Source organism: Nannobrachium achirus (genome assembly GCF_963921795.1).
Source record: "Nannobrachium achirus genome assembly, chromosome: 2".
Classification (NCBI taxonomy): Eukaryota; Metazoa; Chordata; class Actinopteri; order Myctophiformes; family Myctophidae; genus Nannobrachium; species Nannobrachium achirus.
In genome coordinates this window covers 20,607,320-20,632,046 of record NC_137811.1, presented here as the reverse complement: position 1 = coordinate 20,632,046, position 24,727 = coordinate 20,607,320, and the positions used below count along the sequence as shown (strand labels likewise).

The following is a 24,727-nucleotide window of genomic DNA, read 5'->3' as shown; positions in this document are numbered from 1 at the left end:
GTCGATGTAGTCAGTGCAACGCCACTGTACCGCTGCTATTACAGGTTAACAAGCAATGACTTCACAAAAGGTTCACAAAAGAAATGAGTGAAGTTAGATAGATTTTAGTGCTGTAACTGTGATGTGGAATGAATCACGGGGTGAAAAGTGAGTCATCGGTAGTCTTGTGACACACAGACTACCATGGCCTGGTACACAGGTACTGTGAAGGAAACGAAGCAAGGATGTAAGTGAACAAAGGGACAGACAGGCTAGGATAAGACTGCATGAGGACTCGGTGGCCACTGGCCAGGAGGGGGCGCCAGAATCACACCAGCAATGTGTCACAAACCTCTGCATCCATCATCCGCTGCTCTTACAGCAGAGCTAGTGAGCGCAAAGCAGTGAGACATTGGATTGGACATTAAAAGAGAAAAAGAGAGAAAAATGAAACCTAAAGTACAATGAAATGTGGGTGGGATGGGTAGACTTTGTGTTTGATGTGAAGCCATTAACCAGTAGCACCCTAGTGTCCCTAGGGCATGTCATAATAATAGTACAAACAAATCGTGAAAACAGTCCGATATTTGGCAAAAATAGCAGCTCTACAGTAGCTATTTTCAGCGAAGAGATTTTGTGTAGAGGGTAAAAAGGAAGGGGGTCAAAGATAGGGCCCTGGGCTACCCCTGTCAACAAAATATAGGTCATGGGGCTATACTGGAAAGTTTAAGGTTGCCCTTTATAGTTCAAATAAGTCATAAGTGACATCAGATTTGTTGATACATGCACTATGGCTGGTCTGTATTGCTGGATTCACCTTTGAGAATGTAGTCTGTTAAGAGGCTGGGAACCTTGTCACTGTCCTCCAGCATCGCCTGGAGAACTGAAACACAACAAAGGTTTGCTCAGTACAGGTCTACTCTGATAAAGGTAAGTGATAAGTGATATTATTTTGGTTGAAACAAAAAGCTTTTTATTCAAAGGTTAAAGCTATATTCTGATAGTAACAATTGCTATAGAGTGTTGTTTGTTCAATTACAACAGTCTCCCCCTCTCTGCATTTTGAGTTACTAATTTCAGTGAGACTAATGTCAGGAGATCAGCTTAAATTTTATAGTGTTCTAAATGTGTCTGCTCATTTGTATTTTCTCGCTCTCCTTTCATCACTTCCAATTTCACTTGTTCATCCTGTATCCTGTATGAGGTCTCTCTCATGATAGGATGGAATTGGTATTTTCTGTTTACTAAAGAGCTGGAGAAAGAACACTGACTGACTTATGATGTTTAGGTATTATCGTTCCAGTACTAATGTACGTTCTTGCTGTTCTACATACCAGTTGAAGAAATCACAGACTGAGGCTTCAACCTTTGCTTTTATGAAATATCAGAGACTATTATGGTTTCATGGAAGATGCCTCTGAAGATGTCATTCTTTGGAACAACATATTTTGAGATGGGGGGTCGGCGACCAAATACATATAATATTGGGGAGTCAAATTGGGGGGGGGGTCAAATTGTCAAATATTAGAGGCAGGCATTGCGAAAATAGCCGATCTACATGCTCACAATGCCTTGCATTGTGAGGCGTTGTGAGCATGTAGATCTGCTATTTTCACAATAGAACCGTGTTACACAAAATGTAACGCCTCAACTCTTAGTGCTCGTCAGGGTGTGTGTGTGTGTGGGGAGGGGGGTCCCCAGTTAAAATATGATTATTTCGGGGGTCGCAGCCTGAAAAGGTTGAGAACCATTGGGTTAAATGAGTCGGGGACTGAGAACTTGAATCATCCATGCATGCAGAAATCAGCTGAGAGATGGAGGAGACTCACTCTGGGTGAGGACCTGGAGGTCTGGTAGGGATGGAGGTCCTGCTTTCTTCTCGTAGGGGATGACCGTCGTCAGATACTGAGACACAACACAGAAGGACCAGGAGTTAAACTCTGAAACACTACATACCTTTTACACTCTAAACTATTCCGCTCCTTTTAGAGAAGTGGTTACAATGATTGGATTTCTTGGAGTAGGACAGATGGTTAGAGCAGTGGTCCTCAAAGTGGGGTCTGAGGACCCCCAGCAGTCCGTGAGGGGGTTCCAGGGGGTCCACAACTAAATTGGTTATTATTGCCTTAAAATCAGTTTAACCCTATATACATCGGCAATTTGGAAATAGACAATCTACAGAGCTTACAGGTACATGCTTCTATTTTCAATCTTGAACAAATTTGAGAAATATACCCCACTGAGCAATAGTCATCTATTAGACATTGGTCTAAAATTGGTCTAATAGAGGTATAGATTTGAACGTTTTTTAGACATCTAAGCTTAGAGAGCCTAAAAAACGTTCAAATCTAGACGTATATTAGACGTATTTTAGACCTGCATTAGACGTATATTAGACGTCTAATAGACCGGAAAATGTTTAGGGGGACTAATCTTGTATGGGGGTCCCTGGAACAGCATAATGTTCAGATGAGGGGTGAGGGTCCTTGACATGAAAAGGCTTGAGAGCCACTGGGTTAGTTAGACAGAAAGAAAAGGAGAAAGGAGAAGTAACCTGTCGTTCATTTGCCCCACTCCCAAAAGTTTGCCGGAAGCCATTTTGAATTGCGGCGGAGAACCCCTCCATGCTGAAACGCTGAAGAGACACAGGAAATAAGGAGGAAAGCAAGAATAAGGAATGAGAGAGCAGCAAAGTGGAAACGAGCAGGCAGTGGTGGAAAGTAAAGGAGTACGCTACTACACTTCTTGGTTTACCTGTGATCCTATTCTACTGAGGCACTACACCGTCTCTATGCATGTATGTAGTTAGGGAAAGTTAGCAGAGTCTTTGACCAATCTGGGAACTACATAAATGCTTATAGCTTTCTTCGTCTACTATCACCACTGAACTTTGTAAAAACCCAACTCCCTTGGGAAACTTTGTGGGAGCCAATCAAAGTCGGGGTCCCATAGACTTTACTATACAGGAACATAATACAAAAAATAAATCTGCTTTAAAGGGGAAGACCACCCATTTTGAATATTGAACTATGTCATTAATATACCTTAGAGGAGTTGTGTGGAAATACAAAAAAAGTTCCCCCTCTTCTGTGTTGCCTAGAACTGGAGGATTGATTTTGGGGTTTGTATTGCAAATTACAACTTGATGACATCACACATTGTACTTTACAATACAAACCCCAAAATCAATCCTTCAGTTCTCGGCAACACAGAAGAGGGGGAACTTTTTTTATTTTTTCCACACAACTCGTCTAAGGTATATTAATGACATAGTTCAATATTCAAAATGGGTGGTCTTGCCCTTTAAGTAGCATGCGAGGGGTCAAACTAGGGGTTTTTCATTATTCTGAATCCAATGCACAAAACTATGGTTTATTGATGAGTCATCACTTTTCACAGTTTTTATTTAGACCGGGAACCCCTATACGTAAGAATAACTTTCAATCCAGGAAACCCTTTTGGGGTTGCAGTTGCTATGTACTACAGTATATACTGTAGCAACGTACATTGTAATTTTTAATAAATATTTGAAGTTTTTCAGAAAACTCTTTTAGAGGGCGTTTTTAGAATCGGCCACTTTTCAGTTTACACTTAAAACTCTTCGTCATACAGTAACTAGACAAAATACAAGATTCAGTTGGCTATTCTTGGCTAATGTTCCCCTCGGAATATGCTGGGGTTCAAGTGGTTAAAACCAAAGTGGAACAGAAAACGGCTAAGCCACCTTTCCGGAAACCTCGGACGACGGAAGAAGGTAAGATAAGGTTAAAAATGTCTGAAGTGTTCCTTTAGCGGTATACTGACCGATCCCAGCGTGTGCGCATCTCTTTCCGTGCGCTCCACCCCGCTCTTCATCTTCTTCTGCCTCTTCTGCAGCTCCCTGTGCTCCTTCTGCCTGTTCTGCACGGCGATGAGGGCAGAGATGAAGGCCTCCTGCACCTCCTTCTCAAAGTCCAGCTCGTCCCGCAGGGCCAGCTGTCCTATCAGCTCCTCCGAGAACCTCCTGATGGCCCCGTCCACCGAGTCCAGATGCTCGGTGAGCTCCGATAAGCTCATGGCCCTCAACCCTGGTTAGAGAGAGAGAGAAGCACACACACACACACACACACACACACACACACACACACACACACACACACACACACAAGGTTGTCACGATCGTGTCATTTTACTCTACCGTTAATTGTAACACAAATAATTTCAATTAACATTTTGTGTTTTTGCCATTGAATAATGCAGTGGTTCTCAACCTTTTCAGGCCGCGACCCCCAAAATAATCATATTTTAACTGGGGACACCCTGACGAGCACTAAGAGTTGAGGCATTACATTTTGTATAGCATTGTTCTGTTGTGAAAATAGCAGATCTACATGCTCACAACGCCTCACGTTGCGAGGCGTTGTTGTGAGCATGTAGATCGGCTATTTTCACAATTTCTGCCTCTAATAGTTTGGCCAATGTTTGTCATTTTAGAGGTATTAAAACGTCCTTAAATTGTCACTTTAGAAATGTGCAGATACCCTCTATACACTTAAACTTTATGTTGGTTTGTTTACTGTTGAGTGAGAAAACAAAGTTGCACATTAAGTTAATCATCTGGGGACCCCCCAAAATAATTTGGGGACAACCCCTGGGGGTTGAGAACCACTGGAATAATGGAACATATCCAGGGCTGGGTTAATGCAAGGGTTTTAGGTGCTGCAGCACAGGGCACCAAGCTGGGGGGAGGGGGAGCATCAAACAGTGGGGAAGTGAAAGAATACTCAACTATCGCCGCAAAAGTGCAGACATTTAGAAGCTCACGAACATACTATGTTTACTGATGCCCATGAGTGTGTGTTGCTGGTAATAAACGTATATTTTGGGCCCTATTTTCGTCCATGCCTTACCCCTTATCCCTAAACTATTTTGTAATTTCTTACTATTTTGATTTTTTTCTTTTTAAATATTTCAAATAGCTGATCTACAAGCTCACAACGGGTCGATGTAGATCGGCTATTTGGAGTATTTTAAAATGTTTTTCAAAACAGTAAAAAAAAGGCTAAAAAGATTAGGGATAAGGCCAAAGCATGCACGAAAATATAGCTATTTGTCTCTCTGAAAAAAAGCCATTTTAGCATGAAAATCTTGGGAAGATTGTGTGTGGTCCAATATTTAGTTCAGTGACCATGGGACTAAAGAATCACTCTCCCATTGGAAATAACAGACTCCAACTTGCTTTCCGGTCTCCTAAAAAGGCATGCAGATATGGGAACTAAACTGGACATAGCATGTCTTTCTTTTTGTGTGTCTTGGCCATTACTCACTGTCCTCATAGCAGAGTGTGTTGTCGGAGGTGAGCAGGTCCACGCTGAATACAGAGAGGGCTAACTGGGACGGGTTCTGGTCTGCATGCTGCTCCACCGAGTCCTGCATCAACTCCTCTATCTCTTCAATGACCTAAAGCACACACACACGCACACGCAAGCACACGCACACACACACACACACACAATATGCTCACTGGTGCACAGTGAGCATATCGAAAGTGGGCCTCCAAATGATTGGCAAAGAACTGAAATGTTAACCCATTAAGACCTGCAACCACTTTAACCATTATTTTATGCTTTAACCATGGAACAAAGAATTTTGAGATGGGGGGTCCACGACATGAAAAAGTTCGAGAACCACCGATTTAGAAGAAGGTTTAGAATCGGGTCAAAATATTCAAAGACTTTTCACGATTTTTAAAAAATCGTGCTGCAGCTTGCAGCACGAGTGCCGCGCTGCGAGCTTGTAGATCTGCTATTTTTTTTAATAGCCAAAGCATAAGATAATGGTTAAAGTGGTGTGCGTTAACCCATTTATGCCTAGAATTATTGAATGCTTTAACCAGTGAAAAATAGCAGATATACAAGCTCACAGTGCGGCACCGAGTGCTATTTTTTTTAAAGTCGTAAAAATGTGTGCAAATCTTTGAATATATGTATTTTCAAAGTGAATGTTTGTAACTCAAATGTGGCTTCTGGGTGGTCCCTGGAACTAAATATGTTGAATGGGGGTCTGTGGCCAAATAAATATCAGTTTGGGGGTCCTTCACATGAAAAGGTTTGAGAACCACTGACATAGTAGTAACAGACTAACTGAGCTCCAGTTAAGTGAAAAGGACCTTTTCTTTGACGATGGCTGGCCAGATTGCTGACAATAGAAACATAGGTTTTTCAAAAAAAAACTTAGAAGGATTCAAAAGACACTTATAGAATCAAATGTTCACGATTTTTTAAAAATAGCAGATCTACAAGCTTGCAGCGCGGCACTCGGTGCTGCGCTGTGAGCTTGTATATCTGCTATTTTTCAATAGTTAAAGCATAAAATAATGATACAGTGCGTTCCAGGTCTAAACGGGACAATAACAAGGTGTGTGTGTGTGTGTTACCTGCTCTGCAGTGAAGAGGGGCTCGTGGTTCAGACAGGACACGATGATGGAGTGCATGTCCAGCTGCTCCCTGAGCTCCTCGTCGTCCGACAGATCCACCACATCCTCACATGCTCTCTGCCGGGACAGGAGGGGATCATGGGAGGGGACGGGGGGACGGGGGGGTTAATCATGTTGTCACTAAATCCTCCTGCTGTCCTGCTGGCACAACCAATGATTGGGATTTAATATGAAATGAACAGCACAGATTGAGGTGCAGCAGTCAGAGAAATTAGGACACACAGAGAGAGAGGGGGGGAGGCAAATAGAGAGAGATAGAAGAGGGGGGGAGAGAGACAAAGAGGGGAGAGAGATGGGTGGACAAAGAGACGAGAGAGGGAAAGAGGCATTGAGATTAGGGCTGTCACGATTATGATATCTTACTTGATGATTAATTGTCACTCAAATAATTGTGTTTTCGTCGTTGACAATTTCATTTCTGTTTGGCTTGTAGGCTTTGAAGTTGCACATGGCAGATATGACACATGCATGACCTAAATATACAAAGAAATGACTGACATATTTGACAACTTTATACTTTATACAAAAATATTGATAGTGGAAATAGCCGATCTACAAGCTCACAATGCAACGTGTTGTGACTTGTGAGCTTGTAGATCTGCTATTTCCACTACTTTTGAAAAATATATGAAAGTTTTTCAACATGGAAACGATTATGATGATCATGCTAAATAATTGCAATTATGTCAAATAATTGCGATTAGACGCTTATGTAATAATTGTGACAGGCCTAATTGAGATAGAGAGAACGAATAAGAGAGAAAAAGACAGGAAAGAGGGAAGGAGAGGCTTAGATCTAGGCAGAAAGAGAGAGAGAGAGATAGAGAGAGAGGAGAGATGTTTCATGATTGCTACTATATTGCCTCATTTATGCTCTGCCGTAGTCAGGTAGTCGCACATGAAAAATCTCCATATTCTAACTTTTGGAGTTATCTTTTTTGTAAATTAACACCCTACTCGATCATATGACACGGCAGGGGTCGGCATAAATATTTCCAACTGATTATGATTGTCCATATACAGTATATAGGACATTTTGGAGACTTTGAATGAATTTAGAATTAAGTGTAGGGTATAATAATAACAGATGTGAGAGGACTTAATTTAACCGATGACTGATTTGACAGATTTTAATATTACATTTTAAAAGAAAGATCCTCTCTCTGACACTCATGCCAGGGTGCCAGTGATCGCCCTCCCCTCAGCCAATGTTGGCACCCGTGCCTAAGGTCACCTACCCCTGTACTACAGCGTCATACAAGAGTATCAAAGTAGCAGATCCACAATCTCCTTCTGAGCATGTAGATGTGCTAATTTTGCTATTTTTATTTGAAAATCCTGAAAAGTTTTTTTTTCTTTCCTAATCATTGTACATTATATTGTTTTTATTCTTGTTGCATTGTTTTTTGAGTTTTATTTGTGAAATCTGACTATGTTTACACTGTTTATTGTTATTATCATTGTATATGACAGTAATATGTTTGGTACACTGTTACCTCTTGTTAGTAAATATGCTGTTTTTTGGAGCTGTGTGGAACACAAGCTCCCTATACGTGGCCGTGTGTGTAGGTATGTTTGTATGTATGTTTGTATGTGGGTCTGTCTGTATGTAGCCTCAAGAATGTGGTGTAGTACCTTTTATGACCACACATGTTAAGGGAGGGGCGCTGTTTTCAACTGCAATACACACACACACACACACACACACACACACAGCTCCACTTCGAACAGAGGTTCGATTTTTTAAATACCCTATACCCTGGCCTCCTATAATGTGGCTGTCTCTTTCACTGCTAGAGACAGCAGCCTGTGGCTGATTTGACTGTGACTGATTTGACAATCAGTCAAGATCATTGGGGCATTGGCTGATTTCAGCTGATTTCATTCATGATTTCAATCATGATTTGTGTGAATTCTACCCAGCATGCACTACTTAAACCTTCTCTGTGACACATTTGTTCAGTTTACACCTGAAGAAGGCCATGTAGGCCGAAACGTTGTGATTTTTTATTCCGCTCTATTAATAAATTATTTGGGGAGCTTATAGACAGTGTGCGGACCTTTTCTTCTTTTCTAGTATTATTTTTTCCAGCACCCGTCGCAGTGCTTTTGGATGTGCGTGTATCCACAGACCGCTATAAAATCCTGAAAAGTAACAGTTTTGGACATACGAGGTTTCCCCCCGACAGAGAGGGCATGCAGTGCAAGGCTTATAACTGACCGTTTGCAGAGGCTGGTGGAGCATGGCGGTGAGGTGGAGGGCACGCGCCCGCGAGCGCTTCCAGTCCAGAGGCATCACGCGGCCAAAGTTGTCGGTCAGATCTCTCCACAGTCTGCAGGGGGGTAAACGACAACCACTGAGCCAGGCACACGCACACATAGGATTTACTATCTGTGATTTGAATTAGGGATGGGACGATAAGCGATATTATCGTTTATCGTGATGAAAAACACTCACGATAATCGTATCGTGGAGATTTCATTTATCGTGATATCGTCCTTCGTCATGCACTGGGATCAATTCAGCTTTTATTTGCCAGGCTGCATATCTGGTACCACTTAAACCCTCTATAATTGGTAAAAGGTACTTATAATATACAGTCTTTTTTCCCCACTCTCTATCAAATGTCTTTGCCAAAAAATAGACGATCTACAAGCTCACAACGCGTCACAGCGTGACACGTTGTGAGCTTGTAGATCGGCTATTTTTTGGCAAATGTTCCGCCCCAGGATAATGATTTTTATTATCGCGATAATATCGTAAATCTTTTTTCACAATATTCGTGATATGACATTTTCGCACTAACGCACTAACGCACAAATAGGATTTACAATCTGTGATTTGAATATTGTGTCAGACCTCATGAAGATTAGTTTTTGTCATGGCAAAAACAATCTAATGGGGATGCTGCTACTAAACAATGAATACATGTCTGGCCTTGAATTGTTGTTTCTAATAGGGCTCCAGCTACGGATTATCTTCTTAGTTAATTCATGTACAACACTCTCAAGTAAATGTATTTTGTTACTGTCCGCCACTTTGGGCATGAAACAAACGCAGTGGGCAATTTACAGAAACATATTCCCCAGACATATTAGAATCAAATCAAATCAAAGGATTTAAAAAGGTTAAAGTATATAAAATACAATCACAAAAGCCTCAGCGTTGTGCTATGTTAAACACTGCTGTGTCTGGCGCCCCCTGCTGAAGCCAGAAAGTTATTGACTTTGTTTACATATTTTCAGTGGTACAAAGTAACTGTCCATAAGTACATACAAGTTTACGTACAATTTGGAGTCCTTGCTTCTGGTGACAGAAGTTTTTTTTATATATATTTTTTGAAAATGAAAAACTAGTTAAGATGTTAACAAATGACCCCAAGAAGTGTTTTAAAGTGAAACACCCCTTTAAGTATTGGCATGCCAACATGAGTGTCAGACAGGTTTAGCCGTGTATGTCAGACTCTCGGATGCCAGCTCCTTGTCATTGAGAACTAAGTAGCAACATGTCCCTCTGGTGCAAGCAGTGTTGCCAGATTTTGCTAGTGAAACAAGCAACCAGGTCTGTGAAAACAAGCCCAAAATAAGCGACTATATAGCCCACATGAGCACTTTAAACCCATGTAGATTGGCTATTTGATAATAGACGATTTTTTTCTTTTTCCATTCATTCTAACAACACATATCTCGTAAGGGGCTCTCCCTGGTGCAAAATATTTTATAATTTAAAAAGTCAAACTAACCCCCCGGCTCCACAGGCGGCGTCGCGCTGCTCTGCGTCTTGACGGCGTCATTGACGCCGTCACTTTGACGTCCGACCGGCTCCACCGCAGCGCAGCTATGGCCAATATAGCCCATTTCCAAAACAACTTTACTTACTTACTTTTACTTTATTTGTTTATTTAGACGGGACAATGCATATTAATGAACACTACATGAAAGCAATGTAAATAAGCCGGAATTAGCAAGAATGCTAAATTTCATCCGTAGTCCCCACATGAAGACAAAACAATAACAAAACAATACATACCAACAAACAGTAACCCTACATTAGGAGAGGGCGCCTAAGAACATACATACAAATACTATTTTTCCTCAACCAAGAGAAAACAACAAAACAACACATATTACTAACAGTACCCTACATTAGAAAAGAAAAGTTAAAAATATACGTACATGACATGAGCTGTACTCTTAAAACTATACATGGTCACAGGTTTGATTGTCAACTAACCATTTTTTTAGATTGAACTTGAAGGATGGAAATGACAAACAGTCTCTTATTGTTAGAGGTAGGTCATTCCAGATTGAACATCCCTGCACTGAAAGGGTGTTTTTTCCAAAAGCGGTTACCCGGTACGGTACTTCGCAATCCCCTCTAGTGATTGCTCTAGTATTGAGTCCTCTATCGGGCTTCCTTTTTATGAATTCCTTTAGGGGAGGTGGGCATAGACCATTTAGGGTCTTATATATGATACTGACCTGTTTAAATACCTTAAAATTAGCGAAACTCAAAAAACGGTACCTCTGAAGAATATTACAATGGTGATATGAGCAGGGTTTCCTATCGAATACCTTAAGCGCACTCTTATATAGCTCTTATACAACATGAAAATCACTTTCAAACAGGAATATAACTATTTGTGACCTGAATGTGAACGTATAAAGCACACTATGTTCACAGCAGAGAGCAGCAATGCACCACTGACCACTTTGTTTTGTCATGATTATAGCCTGTTGTGTTTATACATAATTGTATCAAAGTAGACCGCTGTAATTACATAATTACATTTGTGACATCTAGTCACCCTTGTGAATGGATAGCCAACAGCAGAAACGCACGTATATAGCCTACATTTAATACACAAAGCATTTATTCATATTTTATACATGACTGGACGTTGTGGACGCCGTCAAAAAATTGAACCGGGGCGATTTTTGAGTTTGGACGCCGTCAAGGGAGCATCCGACGCGGACGTCGACGTCGGCAGTGGAGCCACCCTTCATTGATTAAAACGGGAGCATTCCCAACGTTGACGTTGACGCGACGCTCGACGCGCCCGGTGGAGCCGGGGGGTAAGCAACTACACTTTCGAAACAAGCTCCAAAAACGCAACCTGCAACTATATATCAACGTTTTTTACAGAAAAGGAAGGCCAAAGTCGCTTATAATAAGCGGATATGGCAACGCTGGTTGCAGTTGAAGCATCTTGTCATTTGACACCACCCAGCAGCGAACTGATACTGATACGTCCACATTGATGCCTCTGGCTCCTCATGTTACACTAGTGACTATTTACTATTTACACATTTAGCAGACACAACACTGTCCTCCTCCTCCTGAACCACTTCACCAGGGGCTGACAACAACTAGACATTTCTTCAATGAACCCATTCAGTTCCTAACAGTTTTCTGAAAATACATATGTCTATATCAAACTTTTTTAAATGTTTTATTTTTTGAGTAAAAAAAATAATCACTTTCAAAATATATACATATTCAAAGATTTGCACAAATCTACGTTCATAGCGCGGCATGAAGTGACGCGCGATGAAACATAGATCTGAGCTTGTATATCTGATTTTTAACAGCCAATCAAATCTAAAATGACAGATGCTTTTCTGGTTTTAAAGCACTAAGTCACTTTTGTTTCATGAATAAAATATAATTTTGTCCAATCTGTATAATGAGTAGAGTATGTTAATACAATATAACTAGGGTCGTTGTATTGTGTCTCCCTGCTCTTCTATTGAGACAGGCTTGCCAACACTCCTGGATTTGGCAGGAGTCTCCTGGATTTTGACCCCATCTCCTGCCATGCCCCTGGATTGGCATTTATCCTGAATTTCTCCTGGATTTGGTATCAAACTCCCCAAATTCATCAGAACACAGGAAATTACATCTACTACTATGTTAAAAATGTTCTGGGGGAGGACCCCCAGACCAGACCCCCGCTTGGGGGGTGTGGGCATGGGCAATGCATGCAAGATCATAGAGACATTCACTTAAGTAATGACTTAAAGATGAGAAGTCAAAGTCATTATTAAAGATGTCTTACTTTGTTTCAGTCATCAGATCTGTAGAGTTACATTTGGCATTTTAAGGCTGAAATTGTACCCATGCTATTAAAGCAAGCCTTATAAAAGTATCAAACATGCAAAAATTACAACAGAACACAGGAAAATATATATCTGTTAAGAGGTTTTGGGGGGAGGACCCCCAGACCCCCGTTGTGGAGTTCCGTGCACCCCCCAAAAAAGAAATCTCCTGAATTCTGACAGTCCAATGTTGGCAACCCTGCTTAGATCGTGTCAAAGGTCATGTCTCACCTATAGACACGGGATCTGACACAGGAGTTTGACCTGATGAGCAAGCAGGCAGGCTCTATTGGCTCAATGGTAAAAATGACATTTTGCATTGCATTACTAATAACAATCCAATAAACATGATCGTGAAATGGGACGTTCTGAATAATGATGAGTAGACTTTGGTACTTGGGAACTTTCTACAACATTGGCCTTGGTAAAACTCAATGTGGGGTCCTGGGACCAAATGGACCCTCATGGGAATGTAACTCAGAGAAGAGTAGGCCTACAAAGGGAACTGTACACACTTACAAGTCAGTAGGCCAACACAGTGTACACATGGACACACTGGTCCATTTGGTTACATTGTACACTCTCTGAGTTTCACCTAATAAAGGCAGCTCAGTCTGGGCCATAGCGTTAGAAGGAGTTAAGAAGAACTCCTAAAGCTAATATGGACCAGAGCCAGTGGTGTAAAGTAACTAAGTATATTTAATTAAGTACAATTTTGAGGTATTTGTACTTTGAGTATTTCCAATTTTCAATACTTTTACTTCTACTCCACTAGCCTACATCTTGGATCCAAATGTTGTATTTTTACTCCATAAAATGTATTTGAAAAGTTTAGTTACTCGTTACTTTGTAGATTGTGATGATTACAAAACATACAGATCCTATAGCCTACATTTTGTCCATTTGAAAATAGCTGATCTACAAGCTCACAATGAGTCGCAACAATGCACACATGGTGAGCTTGTAGATCTGCTATTTTCAAAACATTGTTTTGTTATACCTTAGTTTGAACACTTGAAATGGGACATTCTGCACAACGAGTACTTATTTTGAAGCCAATACTTTTGTACTTTTACTCAAGTAAACTTTGAATTACTAGGCCTATTGATACTTTCGAGTCGCCTACTTTTTCAGTAGGCCTACATCATCATCATCATCAGTTATACACACAGTCACACACAGACTCACTGGTCTCCCTCCAACAGTGTCTCCTCAGTGATGAGGCTGACAGGAGCGGTGCTGATGATGAGCTCATCGCCATCATCTTCATCATCCTTAGTGAAGAACACGGACACGTCGGTGGTCATCACCATCATCATCATCAGCTCCTCCGTCCACTTGAAACTAGAAGAGTCCTGTGTTGTTCTCCTCTCATCCTCCTCATCATCAAAACACGGACGGTTCAGGTCCAGCACGTCCATGAGGTCCACCACAACTTCTCCTCCGTGTTGTTGGTATTGTTCCATGATATCATCATCATCATCAGCAGCAGCAGCAGCAGCAGCAGAACCGTGCCGTTTGAATCGGCTTATATCGTTCCAGTCGTCCTCGAGGACAGGCGGCGCTATGGGAGCCGCCATAGTGGCTGCAGCAGTGCTGCCTGGAGCCCTGCGACGGTGGAGCGGTGCGCCCACCGTGCCGTGGCCGTGCAGCGAGCTGCCCGGAGCGGACTGGACTGCTGGGAGCAGCGGTCTCTCCTCCTCCAGTCCCTCCTCCAGACAGAGAGCCGCTATGAGCCGCTCCTCCTCTTCCTCATCATCAGATGATGATGATGATGATGTGCCTCTGTGTCGATGGAATGGAATGTCACTCACTAGACACACATATCCCATAGCCCGGGAGGGACGGTCCGCGCTGTGATTGGCTAGTTGGTTGGTTGGTTGTCCAGGCAATTGCATTTTGTAAACACTTTTTTCTTCTTTCTTTCCATTTAATAGCTACTTTAATCAATTACATTTTATAAATACATATAAAATATAAATTGAAAATTGATTTACTTTAAAAAACATTTATAACTAGACTATAACTTGCGATCTGTGCACAGTGCACTCGTGGCCATATATGGCCACAACTTGCGCCAGCAGAGTGCGCAACGGTGCAAGTATACTGTGATCGGTGCTGTCTGTCTGTATGTATGTACTGTAGGTTATGTATGTGGGCCTATATATGTGGAGGTGCCAACTTGCGCCTTGCTCCCATCCCATTGACGATGGGTCCCCAGATAGCCAAGTGTCAAATTAAAAATCACACCCGTGTGAACTGAGCGGTGGTTTACCCACCAACCGGTTTACCCCTCCCCCTTCCCCCCTGTGTGTGTGTGTGTGTGTGTGTGTGTGTGTGTGTGTGTGTGTGTGTGTGTGTGAGTGTGTGTGTGCGCGTGTGTGTGTGTGTGTGTGTGCCTGGCCTGGCCTGGCCTGAAAACAGCGCCCCTCCCTTAACATGTGTGGTCATAAAAGGTACTACACCACAGGCTTGAGGCTACATACAGACCCACCCACATACAAACAAACATACCTACACACACGGCCACGCTATGGAGACGGTGTGACCACCGCTCAAAAACAATCAGAAGTGTGACCTATGCTATGTATAAAGTCAATTGTGAACAAAGAAATGTGTAATCAGAGCTATGTCACAGTAAAAGTTAGCTTACCAAACCACAAAAATGTGCTTTTGCTGATATTATTATAGGTAGGCCTACAAGTGTAGGCAAGGGTAGGTTGGTAGGTAGGCTATAAAGGTAGCTGGTACAAAGCGACACCTTGTGGAAGAGACAAGGATTTCACAGTGAGCGTTTCATTTCCCAAGGTCTCACAGGTTACCATGGGCAACAAACTCCAAACAATCATGATGTGGTTAGTGGGTATGGGCAGAACATACAGCACAGGAATATAGCCTACTCAACCAGGAATTCATATAGTTTATTTATCTGCAGACCAAGAGATAAATAAACTTTTTCACAAGGGCTGGATCTTGGCTGTGGACCTGTGGTAATATTAATACAGAAAACATAGAAACTTGGAGCTACATATTTGACAGAGAGCCTTCCTACTTCGGTGCTCCCTCAGTCAGGCCAGGTCAGGTCAGGGTGTTGAGATGAGTTCACCGCTGTCCATGTTGAAGAAAACCAGGCGTGTTCCACTCCAAGGCTCACTGGACCAGCAACAAGGGTAGGCTACTTGTCTGTGTGGTGTGGGAAAAAATACAAAAACACAACATGTTCAAGAACTAAGAAGATGATTTATTAAGTGTGTGTTTATTTAATTTCCCCCACAGAGAGAGTGGAAGGGTACCTTTCAAGGACAGTCTTACCAGAAGTAGGTCTTATAACTACCTTACTTATAATTACAAGTGCTGCAACATTATTTTCTTGGCGATTATTCTGTTCAATCAATAAATCAATTAACCACAGTGTCCTGTAAAAATAGTGAAAGTAGTAGATCTACAAACTCATAACAAATCATGTAGATCAGTTGTTTTCACTATCATTACGTATATATTTCTTTTTCTTTATGTTTAGAAACATTTGTCCTATGATGACACGCCCAAAATAGGGATTATTATTAATTGATTATTATAATTAAATGGTTGATTATTGTTTTTATGTAACGATTACTTCGATTAACTATTGAACCCCTCAATACGGTACCAACCAAAAAGGCCTACACCGCTTACTTCTATCATTTGACTTTGATGTCAAAAAATGTCTTATTGATGAGCAGTGTGTTTTGGTGAAGTGACTGTTTGTGCTTTAATGATATTTCAGAATATGAGGAGATCATTTCTGGCCGACATCTTCCCTCAGTGTCCCAGCCTGGTGACCATGTCTCTATATCAACATCTAACACCTCTTCCAAAACACTCAGTAACGGTAAGGTGTCATTTATAACTAACGTTACGTGTGAGAAGTGTGACATGTAATCTTCTCTACTAATCAATTCATATACCTATATGCCTAGACCTTTTTCATTTTCTATGCTGGTCTCATTTATTTATACTTGTCCATGTGGGTACTTTTTGCTTGTGTGTGTGTGTGTGTGTGTGTGTGTGTGTGTGTGTGCGTGCGTGCGTGCGTGCGTGCGTGCGTGTGTGGCGGTCACCCAGGTATTCCACCCAGTGACTATGAGCTGATGTCGTCCATGATGCAGCGTCTGGCCTGTCTAGAGAGAACCCTGAAGACCCAGGCTCACCAGATAGAATGCAAGGTGAGTCTGGTCATCACCTCTAACAGACCTCCACCAAGTCAAACTAGTCCAAACAACATGAGCCCTCCTCCTGGCTCCCAAAATGGAATAAACTCACCGTTGGCATTTAGAACTGCAGACTCCCTTCAGACACAGCATCTTGGTCACTCATTCGTCTTTTGTTTCTCAGATCTGTTTTTCTACACTACAGATGTTAAAAATGTGATTTAGATAGCATCTTAAAGTGGTTTAGATGGCATGCTACTTAGACAGACACAAAGCTTGTTGTTAACCTGGCATCTTATAGTTTAAAATGTAAACTATAGTACATTTAAACTTTAAATGTACTGTAAATAAATGTATTTAGATATCTTGTTTAGGCAAATGCTAGGTTGTTTACCTGGTATCCTAGTTTCTTGAGGCACTGTCCTCGATCTGGATCGCATCTGCTTAATGCCTACATTTTAATTGCAATGTTTATGTACTTCACTGACAATATATATATTACAATCCTATGTTTACGGCTCAAGGACAAAAGGATTTCTGTTCTGGAAGAGAAATTGAGGCTTCTTAAAAACACAGGTAACTCCCAGCAATTCTCTAGACTCTGCACCACAAGTACTACATATAAACAGAATACATTTCTTTAGGCTAAATGATTCACCTGTGTTCATTTAGAGACAAGCAGTGACCCGACCGACAAAGATGAACTTGTTGATAAATGCAGCCGTCTGCAGGCCCAAGTACATGAAATGGAGGTAAGTTCAACCACTTGAACCACGTAGCGTACTGAAGATCTACAAGCTCACAACAGGTCGCAACACGACACGCTGCGAGCTTGTAGATCTGTGATTGCTATATAGAGCCCTTTATTTCCGCCCACAACAAGCACAGAAACTACAAACAAAATATTAAAATGCAAATCTTGTATTATCGCGGCCAAATACATATTAGTGGGGTCCTTGAAAAGTTGTAATACCCACAGCTCTAATGTTGAATGATTCAATTTATGTCAATGTGTTTCCTGCGTTGTCCTGGGCAGCGTTTTCTGAGTGAATATGGCATGATCTGGGTGGGCGATGGGGACGGCTGTAAGACCACCAGTGAAGAGGAGGCAGAAGACCATGAACCCACCCAGAGACAGAGCTCCTCAGACAGAGACACGTGGCAACCAGGTTGGGGCACCAACAAAACCTCTCCTTCCGCTTAGGGCCCGAAATGGTCCTAAAACCTTTTCTTTTCAAGAGTCCTTAACTCTGAGAGGGTACAAATGGAACCAAATGGACCCTTTGCGGGTCCATTTGGTTCCATTTGTACCCTCTCAAAGTTACAGACCTAGTTAGGGTCAATTTGGTTTCTAAGCTCAAAACATGCATTGTGACGCGTTGTGACTGAGCTTGCACTGTATGTATGCCCTTTTTGTTATAGCAAGTATAAAATAGAAATATAAGGCTTAATATTTTAGTGTATGTTTTGTAATAATAATCCAAATCTGCAAACTAGAAAGCTGTCAAATCATTGTAGTGGAGTAAAAAGTACATTACAGTATTTGTCTCTGACACGTGGAGCAGAACAGAAGTGTAAAATATTGAAAAATGGACAATACGCAAGTAACAATAAAAGTAGGTTTTTCTTAAAGGGGAAGACCACCCATTTTCAATATTGAACTATGTCATTAATATACCTTAGAGGAGTTGTGTGGAAAAAGAAAAAAAGTTCCCCCCCTTCTGTGTTGCCTAGAACTGGAGGATTGATTTTGGGGTTTGTATTGTAAAGTACAATGTGTGATGTCATCAAGTTGTAATTTACAATACAAACCCCAAACTCTATCCTCCAGTTCTAGGCAACACAGGGGGAACGTTTTTTTTTCTATTTCCACACAACTCCTCTAAGGTATATTAATGACACAGTTCAATATTGAAAATGGGTGGTCTTCCCCTTTAAGTACAGTACAGCACTTGAGTAAATGTACTTTATAGTTACTCTCCACCATCATACCCTTGCAGCCTCCTCCACCATCAGGAGCTTCCAGATGAACTTTGACCTGGTGGTGCAGAGCATCCAGGAGCTGAACATCCTGGCAGGGGAGGGGGAGTCCTTCGTCCAGGCCACTGCCAAGGGGAGGGGGGCGCACCTGGCCCGGAAGACCCCCGTCCCACTCAGGCTCTACAGCAACGGCATCGTGATGTTTGACGGACCCTTCCGCTCCTACCAGGAACACTGCACCCAGGTGGGTTTGGTAACCACTGCTGTGAGGCAGTGGTTCTCAACCTTTTCAGGCTGCGACCCCCAAAATAATCATATTTTAATTGGGGACCCCCACCCTGACGAGCACTAAGAGTTGAGCCATTACATTTAATATGGCTCTATTGTGAAAATAGCCGATCTACATGCGCATGTAGATCGGCTATTTTCACAATATCAGCCTCTAATATTTGACAAATTGGCCAATGTTAAAACTTAAGCCCTTAAATTGTCACTTTAGAAATGTGCAGATACCCTCTATACATTAAACTTTATGTTGGTTTGTTTACTGTTGAGTGAGAAAACAATGTTGCACATTAAGCTAATCATCTGGGGACCCCCCAAAATTTCAACCGAGAGAAAGGATACAGAATAAACGAGTGAAATTGTAAGTAATGAAACAAATAGGTCTATATGAGCAGACAAAATTGGAACTGGAACACAAGTTGATCAATGATCTTTGCGGGGCTCTCTCTCCCGATTGAATGAAATTGGATTCCCCCTGAAGATATATTTTCAGTTTATTAAAGAGCCGGAGAGAGAGAGAGAGAGAGAGAGAGAGAGAGAGAGAGAGAGAGAGAGAGAGAATGTGTCACATTTTGAGCTTGTAGATCTGATGAACTCTGGCTCACATCCAGTTATTCTCGCTCTTTGCAGCAGTGCATGCAAGACCTGATGGACGGATATTTCCCATCCGAGCTCCAGCAGAGATTTCCAGACGGAGTGCCTTTCGAGGTGCGTACTGCAGCTGTGTGTTGGTGTGGGCGATGACGAGAGTGACAGCACGACACGACACGGCACAAGCACAGACAGGACAGGACACCTTGTCGAAGTGGCTTTGTCTGAACATGTGACATTCCATAGAGCAGTGTTTCCTCCCAACCTGCCGATCACAGGTGGAGGCTTGATGCCAAGTCTGTTCAGAGGTGGCCCGAAATGTTAAACTTGCTGCACAAAATCATAACTTGCTCCCTATTTTTGGCATGCCATTATAGTGTAAAAAATAGTCACACATAAGAGTTTTTCTAAAATGTTCAAAAAGTTGGGGTTGGGAACCACTTCCATGGGGGTTTGTTTGGTTGTCAGAAGAACACTGTTATAAAATAGAGCAGAGATTCTCAAAGTGGATTCTAGGGACTCTGTGGGTTCCTTTTAGAGGGGTCTAAATTGACCCATACAAGTCTGTAACTCTAACAGTATACAAATGGAACCAAATGGACCCTGACGGGTCCATTTAGTTCCAGTTGTATACTGTCAGAGTTAAGGGGAGACCCTGAAATGTCAAAGTTTGAGAAACACTGAAATAGAGGACTAATTGCTTCTTTCTGCAGGTTCATGACAGACGGGAGGAGGAATTTGTTGTCAGGAGACCGTGGGCAGAGTTTCCTGGAAAAGGACAGTCTGTTGATGGAGCAACAGGCCAACGATCACTCAATACTGTCCCCTCTGTAATACCCGGTCTGTACTGCAGGTTTATCACTCCTCTCACCCAGGGCATATACTGTATAAGCTGGGTATAATGTGATATCAAATGTGATACGAAACAATCTCAAGGCTTTTCTTTTTCTCCTTTTCCTGACACAGGCAAGAAGACCACTATGGATCAATTCCTGAACAAGTTGCCCAAAGTGGTGGTGAAGGCTGGCAGAGTGATTGACATCCGGGACTCAGTTCAGGCTGTTCTGCAGGTGAGGCCAGTGAACAGGGATGTCTGCTGGAATCTCAAGGCTGCCTAATACAACCGTCTTTGCCAGATGATATAGTTTACACATTTCTGCTTGTCATACAGCTATACAAGTAATGGGTTGCACTCAGAGTGGCAAGAGTGAGTTCACTTTCTTATTATTTCTCATGTGTCTAAAGAACGAACAAACGTTACGGCTATCCAGTCTTCGTCACACTGACACACATTCTAGAATAAGTAGGTCAGGAGAGGCTTATTGTTGGTATCAGCCGATAACGCAGGAGTCTGACAATGCACTAGACTCCTGGAAGATGGATTGCTGAGGTGGAGCGCCACACCTATCATTAGCCCTCCCAGTACTAACCGCACAATTTGCAGCAGCTAAGCTGAGTTGGCAGTGCGCGGGTTCGAACCCATGACCTTGTGTTCCAAAGACGAGAGCTCTACCGACAGAGCTACCCAGACAAACAACACTTTTAGAGACATGTATAAAGAAAAATAAGTGAACTCACTCTTGGCACTCTGAGAGTGACCCATTACTTTTATAAATGTTTTTGATCGAAAGACGTCAAGGAAGTCAAAAAGTTTAGTATTTATTCCCTAATTTTTCACTGTCTGATTTCCACTTCATATTTTCAATGCAGGGACAGTCTGACATCCGCATCCGCAATTCAGTGATTCTGGTAGAAACACCAGTGCTGCGGGCCATGAAAGAGAGGTACTGTACACATGATTTTTAAATATCTAAAGTATTTATTTAAAGTCCAGCAATTGTACATCATATGTCATCATTATAAAGGTCAATGTATTTGCAAACTAAGTGACTGGCACCTGAAGAACAATGCACTTCAATACTTGATTATTGACAGACCACGGACATTGGCTTAATTGAATGGACTGTCCCTGGTACACCTTTTAAACACCACCACCGCCGCCTATCTGTCTGACATGACTCTGTTGATGTACTGACTGGCTTTTTGAATGGTTCAGCTTTAATAAAAGAGACTTGCCTTCCTTCTCATTATGTCGCTCAATATTCTTGCAGAGATAGGCATTGTATTGTTGTAAATTGTGATTATATCAAGAACAATAAGCCTTATAAAGAAGGGGTGGCCAATTTGTGGTTCCACCCCCAAAAAAGCCCATTAGTTTTTCACATAGAAATTGTGAATGAAGCCATCCAGGATCCTGGTTAATTATGACCATAAAACATTTGGTTCTGTGAAAAAAAAAAAAAAAAAAAAAATCTTTCTTCACAGAATCAAATGTTTTATGGTCATGATTCACCAGGATCCTGGATGGCTTGATTCTAGGCTTAAAATAATTGATGTAAATATTTTTGGGAAAATGGCCACCACTGCTATGCCCTATGAGTAATGACATTGAAATGATGAGATGGACATACCGGTAATGTAGAAGTGACCCCATCACCTTCTCTCTCGCAGGCTGGAGATGTGCGACAGCGAGCGGCCTCCGTCTGCTCGTGACGTCACCACTCTGAGGGTGAAGTCAGAGGACGGGGAGAGCAGTTACATACTGAAGATGCGCTTCTCCGAAACCATAGGTCACCTTCGCCAGCATCTGGACAAACACAGGTGAGACGACCGGCTGGATTATCCAAGACTATCACAGCTTTTTCAAGCTGGTACTAAAAATAATTTCACCCCTTTCAAATCAGGAGACTTGGCTCAGAGATCTGAACCCATTTGATTTGGCGTTAGGAACCCGTTGCGACCGCATGCCCTTGCTGACCTTGACCCCGGGCAGGGTTTGAACCCTGTAGCACAAACCCTCAACCTTCCGCAAGAATGGCATCTGGTGGAAACCTTGTATGTCCAAAACCGTTCGTTTTTATAATTTAAAAGAAATGAACAAAACTAGTGAAAACAGCCGATCTACAAGCACACGCGAGGCGTTGTGTGCTTGTAGATCTGCTGTTTTCACTACTTTTGAAACTTGGAGATACGAGGTTTCTGCCCGACAGTGATATGCTCTAACCACTACACAGACAGCCTCAAAACTGTGATGTGATTATAAAGTACCTATTTTGAATTTTGCTCATGTCATTAAAGGCAAGATGTTTGAAAAATGTTGAAAAGGTTGTGAACCACTGAAATACAGGACTTAAGTCACGTGGTTTCGTCCATGGAACTCACCTGTACGTACGCTCTCTCTCGTCTCTCCTGTTCCACAGGGCCACAGGAGTCACGGACTATGACATCATCAGTGTGTTCCCACAGCGCCGCTACGACGACAACTCCCACACACTCCTGTCCTGTGGGCTCACACCCAACGCTGCCCTGCTGCTACGGACCAAGATCAGCTGTTCTCAGACAGACAGACTAACTAACTAACTAACTAACAGACAGGCAGACTTAACATGGGATAAAATATAATCTCTGGCCTTCGGTTGTCCAGCCTGGCGCAGATAACCAATTGGGGGCGGGGGGTGGACTTGAGGTGGTGTACCAATTTCAGGGTACCAATGTCATCCAATCTGTAGAGTGATTAAAAATTGGTATTGAAAAACTTTAAAATCTAAGCTGATTAAATGGCTCTCTCTCTCTGAAACTGGGTAGGCTAATAAACTGAGAAATCGGACAACCTCCTTAATCCTTTCTGCCAAAAAAAAACTACTTGGATGAGAAAGTTGAGGAAAACATCCACAAACCACGAGATCTATGGAAGCTATTTAAAACCCAGCTAGGCTGTGGTGCTAAACTCAGATCCATAGCCAGCAACATATCCATCCAAACTCCCATAACCCTCCTCACTGACAGTCTTGATGTAGCCAAAAATCTCAACATCTACTTCACCTCCATGGCCAAAAATCTGGTCAATAAACTGCCCGCTCCATCTGGGCTGTTTGGTGTTAGGCACATCTTGAAATTCTACAGGAACCTTGGGGTATGCAAAGACAACTTTAAACTTGCCACGGTGACAACTGATGAAGTGTTTAAAAAACTGCACACCCTACCTCAATTCAAGGCCGCTGGCCATGATAAAATCGCCCCCAAATTTCTCATAGACTCAGCTGCCACCATTGCCCCAATCATTACCCATATTATTAATCTATCTATCAAGCAGGGTTATGTCCCCCAGGACTTCAAATTAGCTAAGGTAACCCCCCTGCACAAAAAAGGCAGTAAACTTGACCCTGGCAGCTACAGGCCAATCTCAATCCTTAGTTCTATCTCTAAGGTAATGGAAAAAATTGTCTATGAACAGGTGGCTAAATATCTTGAAGAGAATAAACTGATCTACGAGTTCCAGTCTGGCTTCAGAGAGTCCCATTCCACAGATACATGCCTCATCTATTTGAATGATTACATCAAACGTGAAATTCACGATGGCAAATATTGCGGCATGGTCATGCTGGACCTCCAGAAGGCATTTGACACCGTCGATCATTCTATTCTGATTGAAAAACTCAAAGCTATTGGTCTTGATAGCACAGCAGTGAGATGGATGCACTCTTACTTGGTGGGGAGGGAACAGATGGTGGAAGTCAACGGAACCCTGTCCCCCCCCCCCCTCCCAGTAAACTGTGGAGTACCTCAAGGGAGTATACTAGGACCACTGTTGTTCTTAATATACGTAAACGACATGTCATCTGCTTGTGACTGCAATCTGTTTCTGTTCGTGGACGACTCGGCTCTCCTAGTCTCAGGCAGAGACATATCGCAGGTTGAAAAGGCCCTTAACTGTGAACTTAACAAGATCTGCACCTGGCTCAATGACAACAGACTCTCAATTCACCTAGGCAAAACTGAATGTATCCTCTTTGGATCTAGTCAGAAACTTAGCCTAGTTGAGAACTTCACAATTAAAGTAGGTGACACTGTGATAGAAAGAAAAAACTACATCTGCTACCTGGGTTGCATCCTGGAGGCTAACCTATCCAGTGAAAAAATGACCACCAAGGTAATCAATAAAGTCAACCAACGAATTCGCTTCTTGCAAAGGGTTGCCCCGCTGATCAATATTAAATCCCGAAAGACACTAGGAGGTGCTCTTATTGGGCCCCTCATTGATTACGGAGTCCTTGTCTGGTATCGCGAC

At 42.2% G+C, this 24,727-nt stretch overlaps 2 protein-coding genes across 2 annotated transcripts; one reads left to right on the top strand and one right to left on the bottom strand.

The window, feature by feature from the left end:
* Positions 1-767: 767 nt before the first annotated feature.
* On the bottom strand, positions 768-14,385 carry LOC308297098 (fasciculation and elongation protein zeta-2-like; the record flags this gene model as incomplete). Its single annotated transcript, XM_080740504.1, has 8 exons — positions 768-862; positions 1,809-1,884; positions 2,534-2,614; positions 3,784-4,046; positions 5,286-5,418; positions 6,395-6,511; positions 8,676-8,787; positions 13,742-14,385. 8 exons carry the CDS (start codon positions 14,383-14,385, stop codon positions 768-770), a joined length of 1,521 nt encoding a protein of 506 aa, XP_080596630.1.
* A 1,264-nt stretch (positions 14,386-15,649) lies between these two features.
* On the top strand, positions 15,650-23,019 carry ubxn11 (UBX domain protein 11; the record flags this gene model as incomplete). Its single annotated transcript, XM_080740491.1, has 11 exons — positions 15,650-15,723; positions 16,420-16,424; positions 16,658-16,758; positions 17,780-17,912; positions 18,744-18,967; positions 19,639-19,716; positions 20,313-20,439; positions 20,566-20,651; positions 21,310-21,383; positions 22,111-22,260; positions 22,860-23,019. 11 exons carry the CDS (start codon positions 15,650-15,652, stop codon positions 23,017-23,019), a joined length of 1,212 nt encoding a protein of 403 aa, XP_080596617.1.
* Between the last annotated feature and the right edge of the window lie 1,708 nt (positions 23,020-24,727).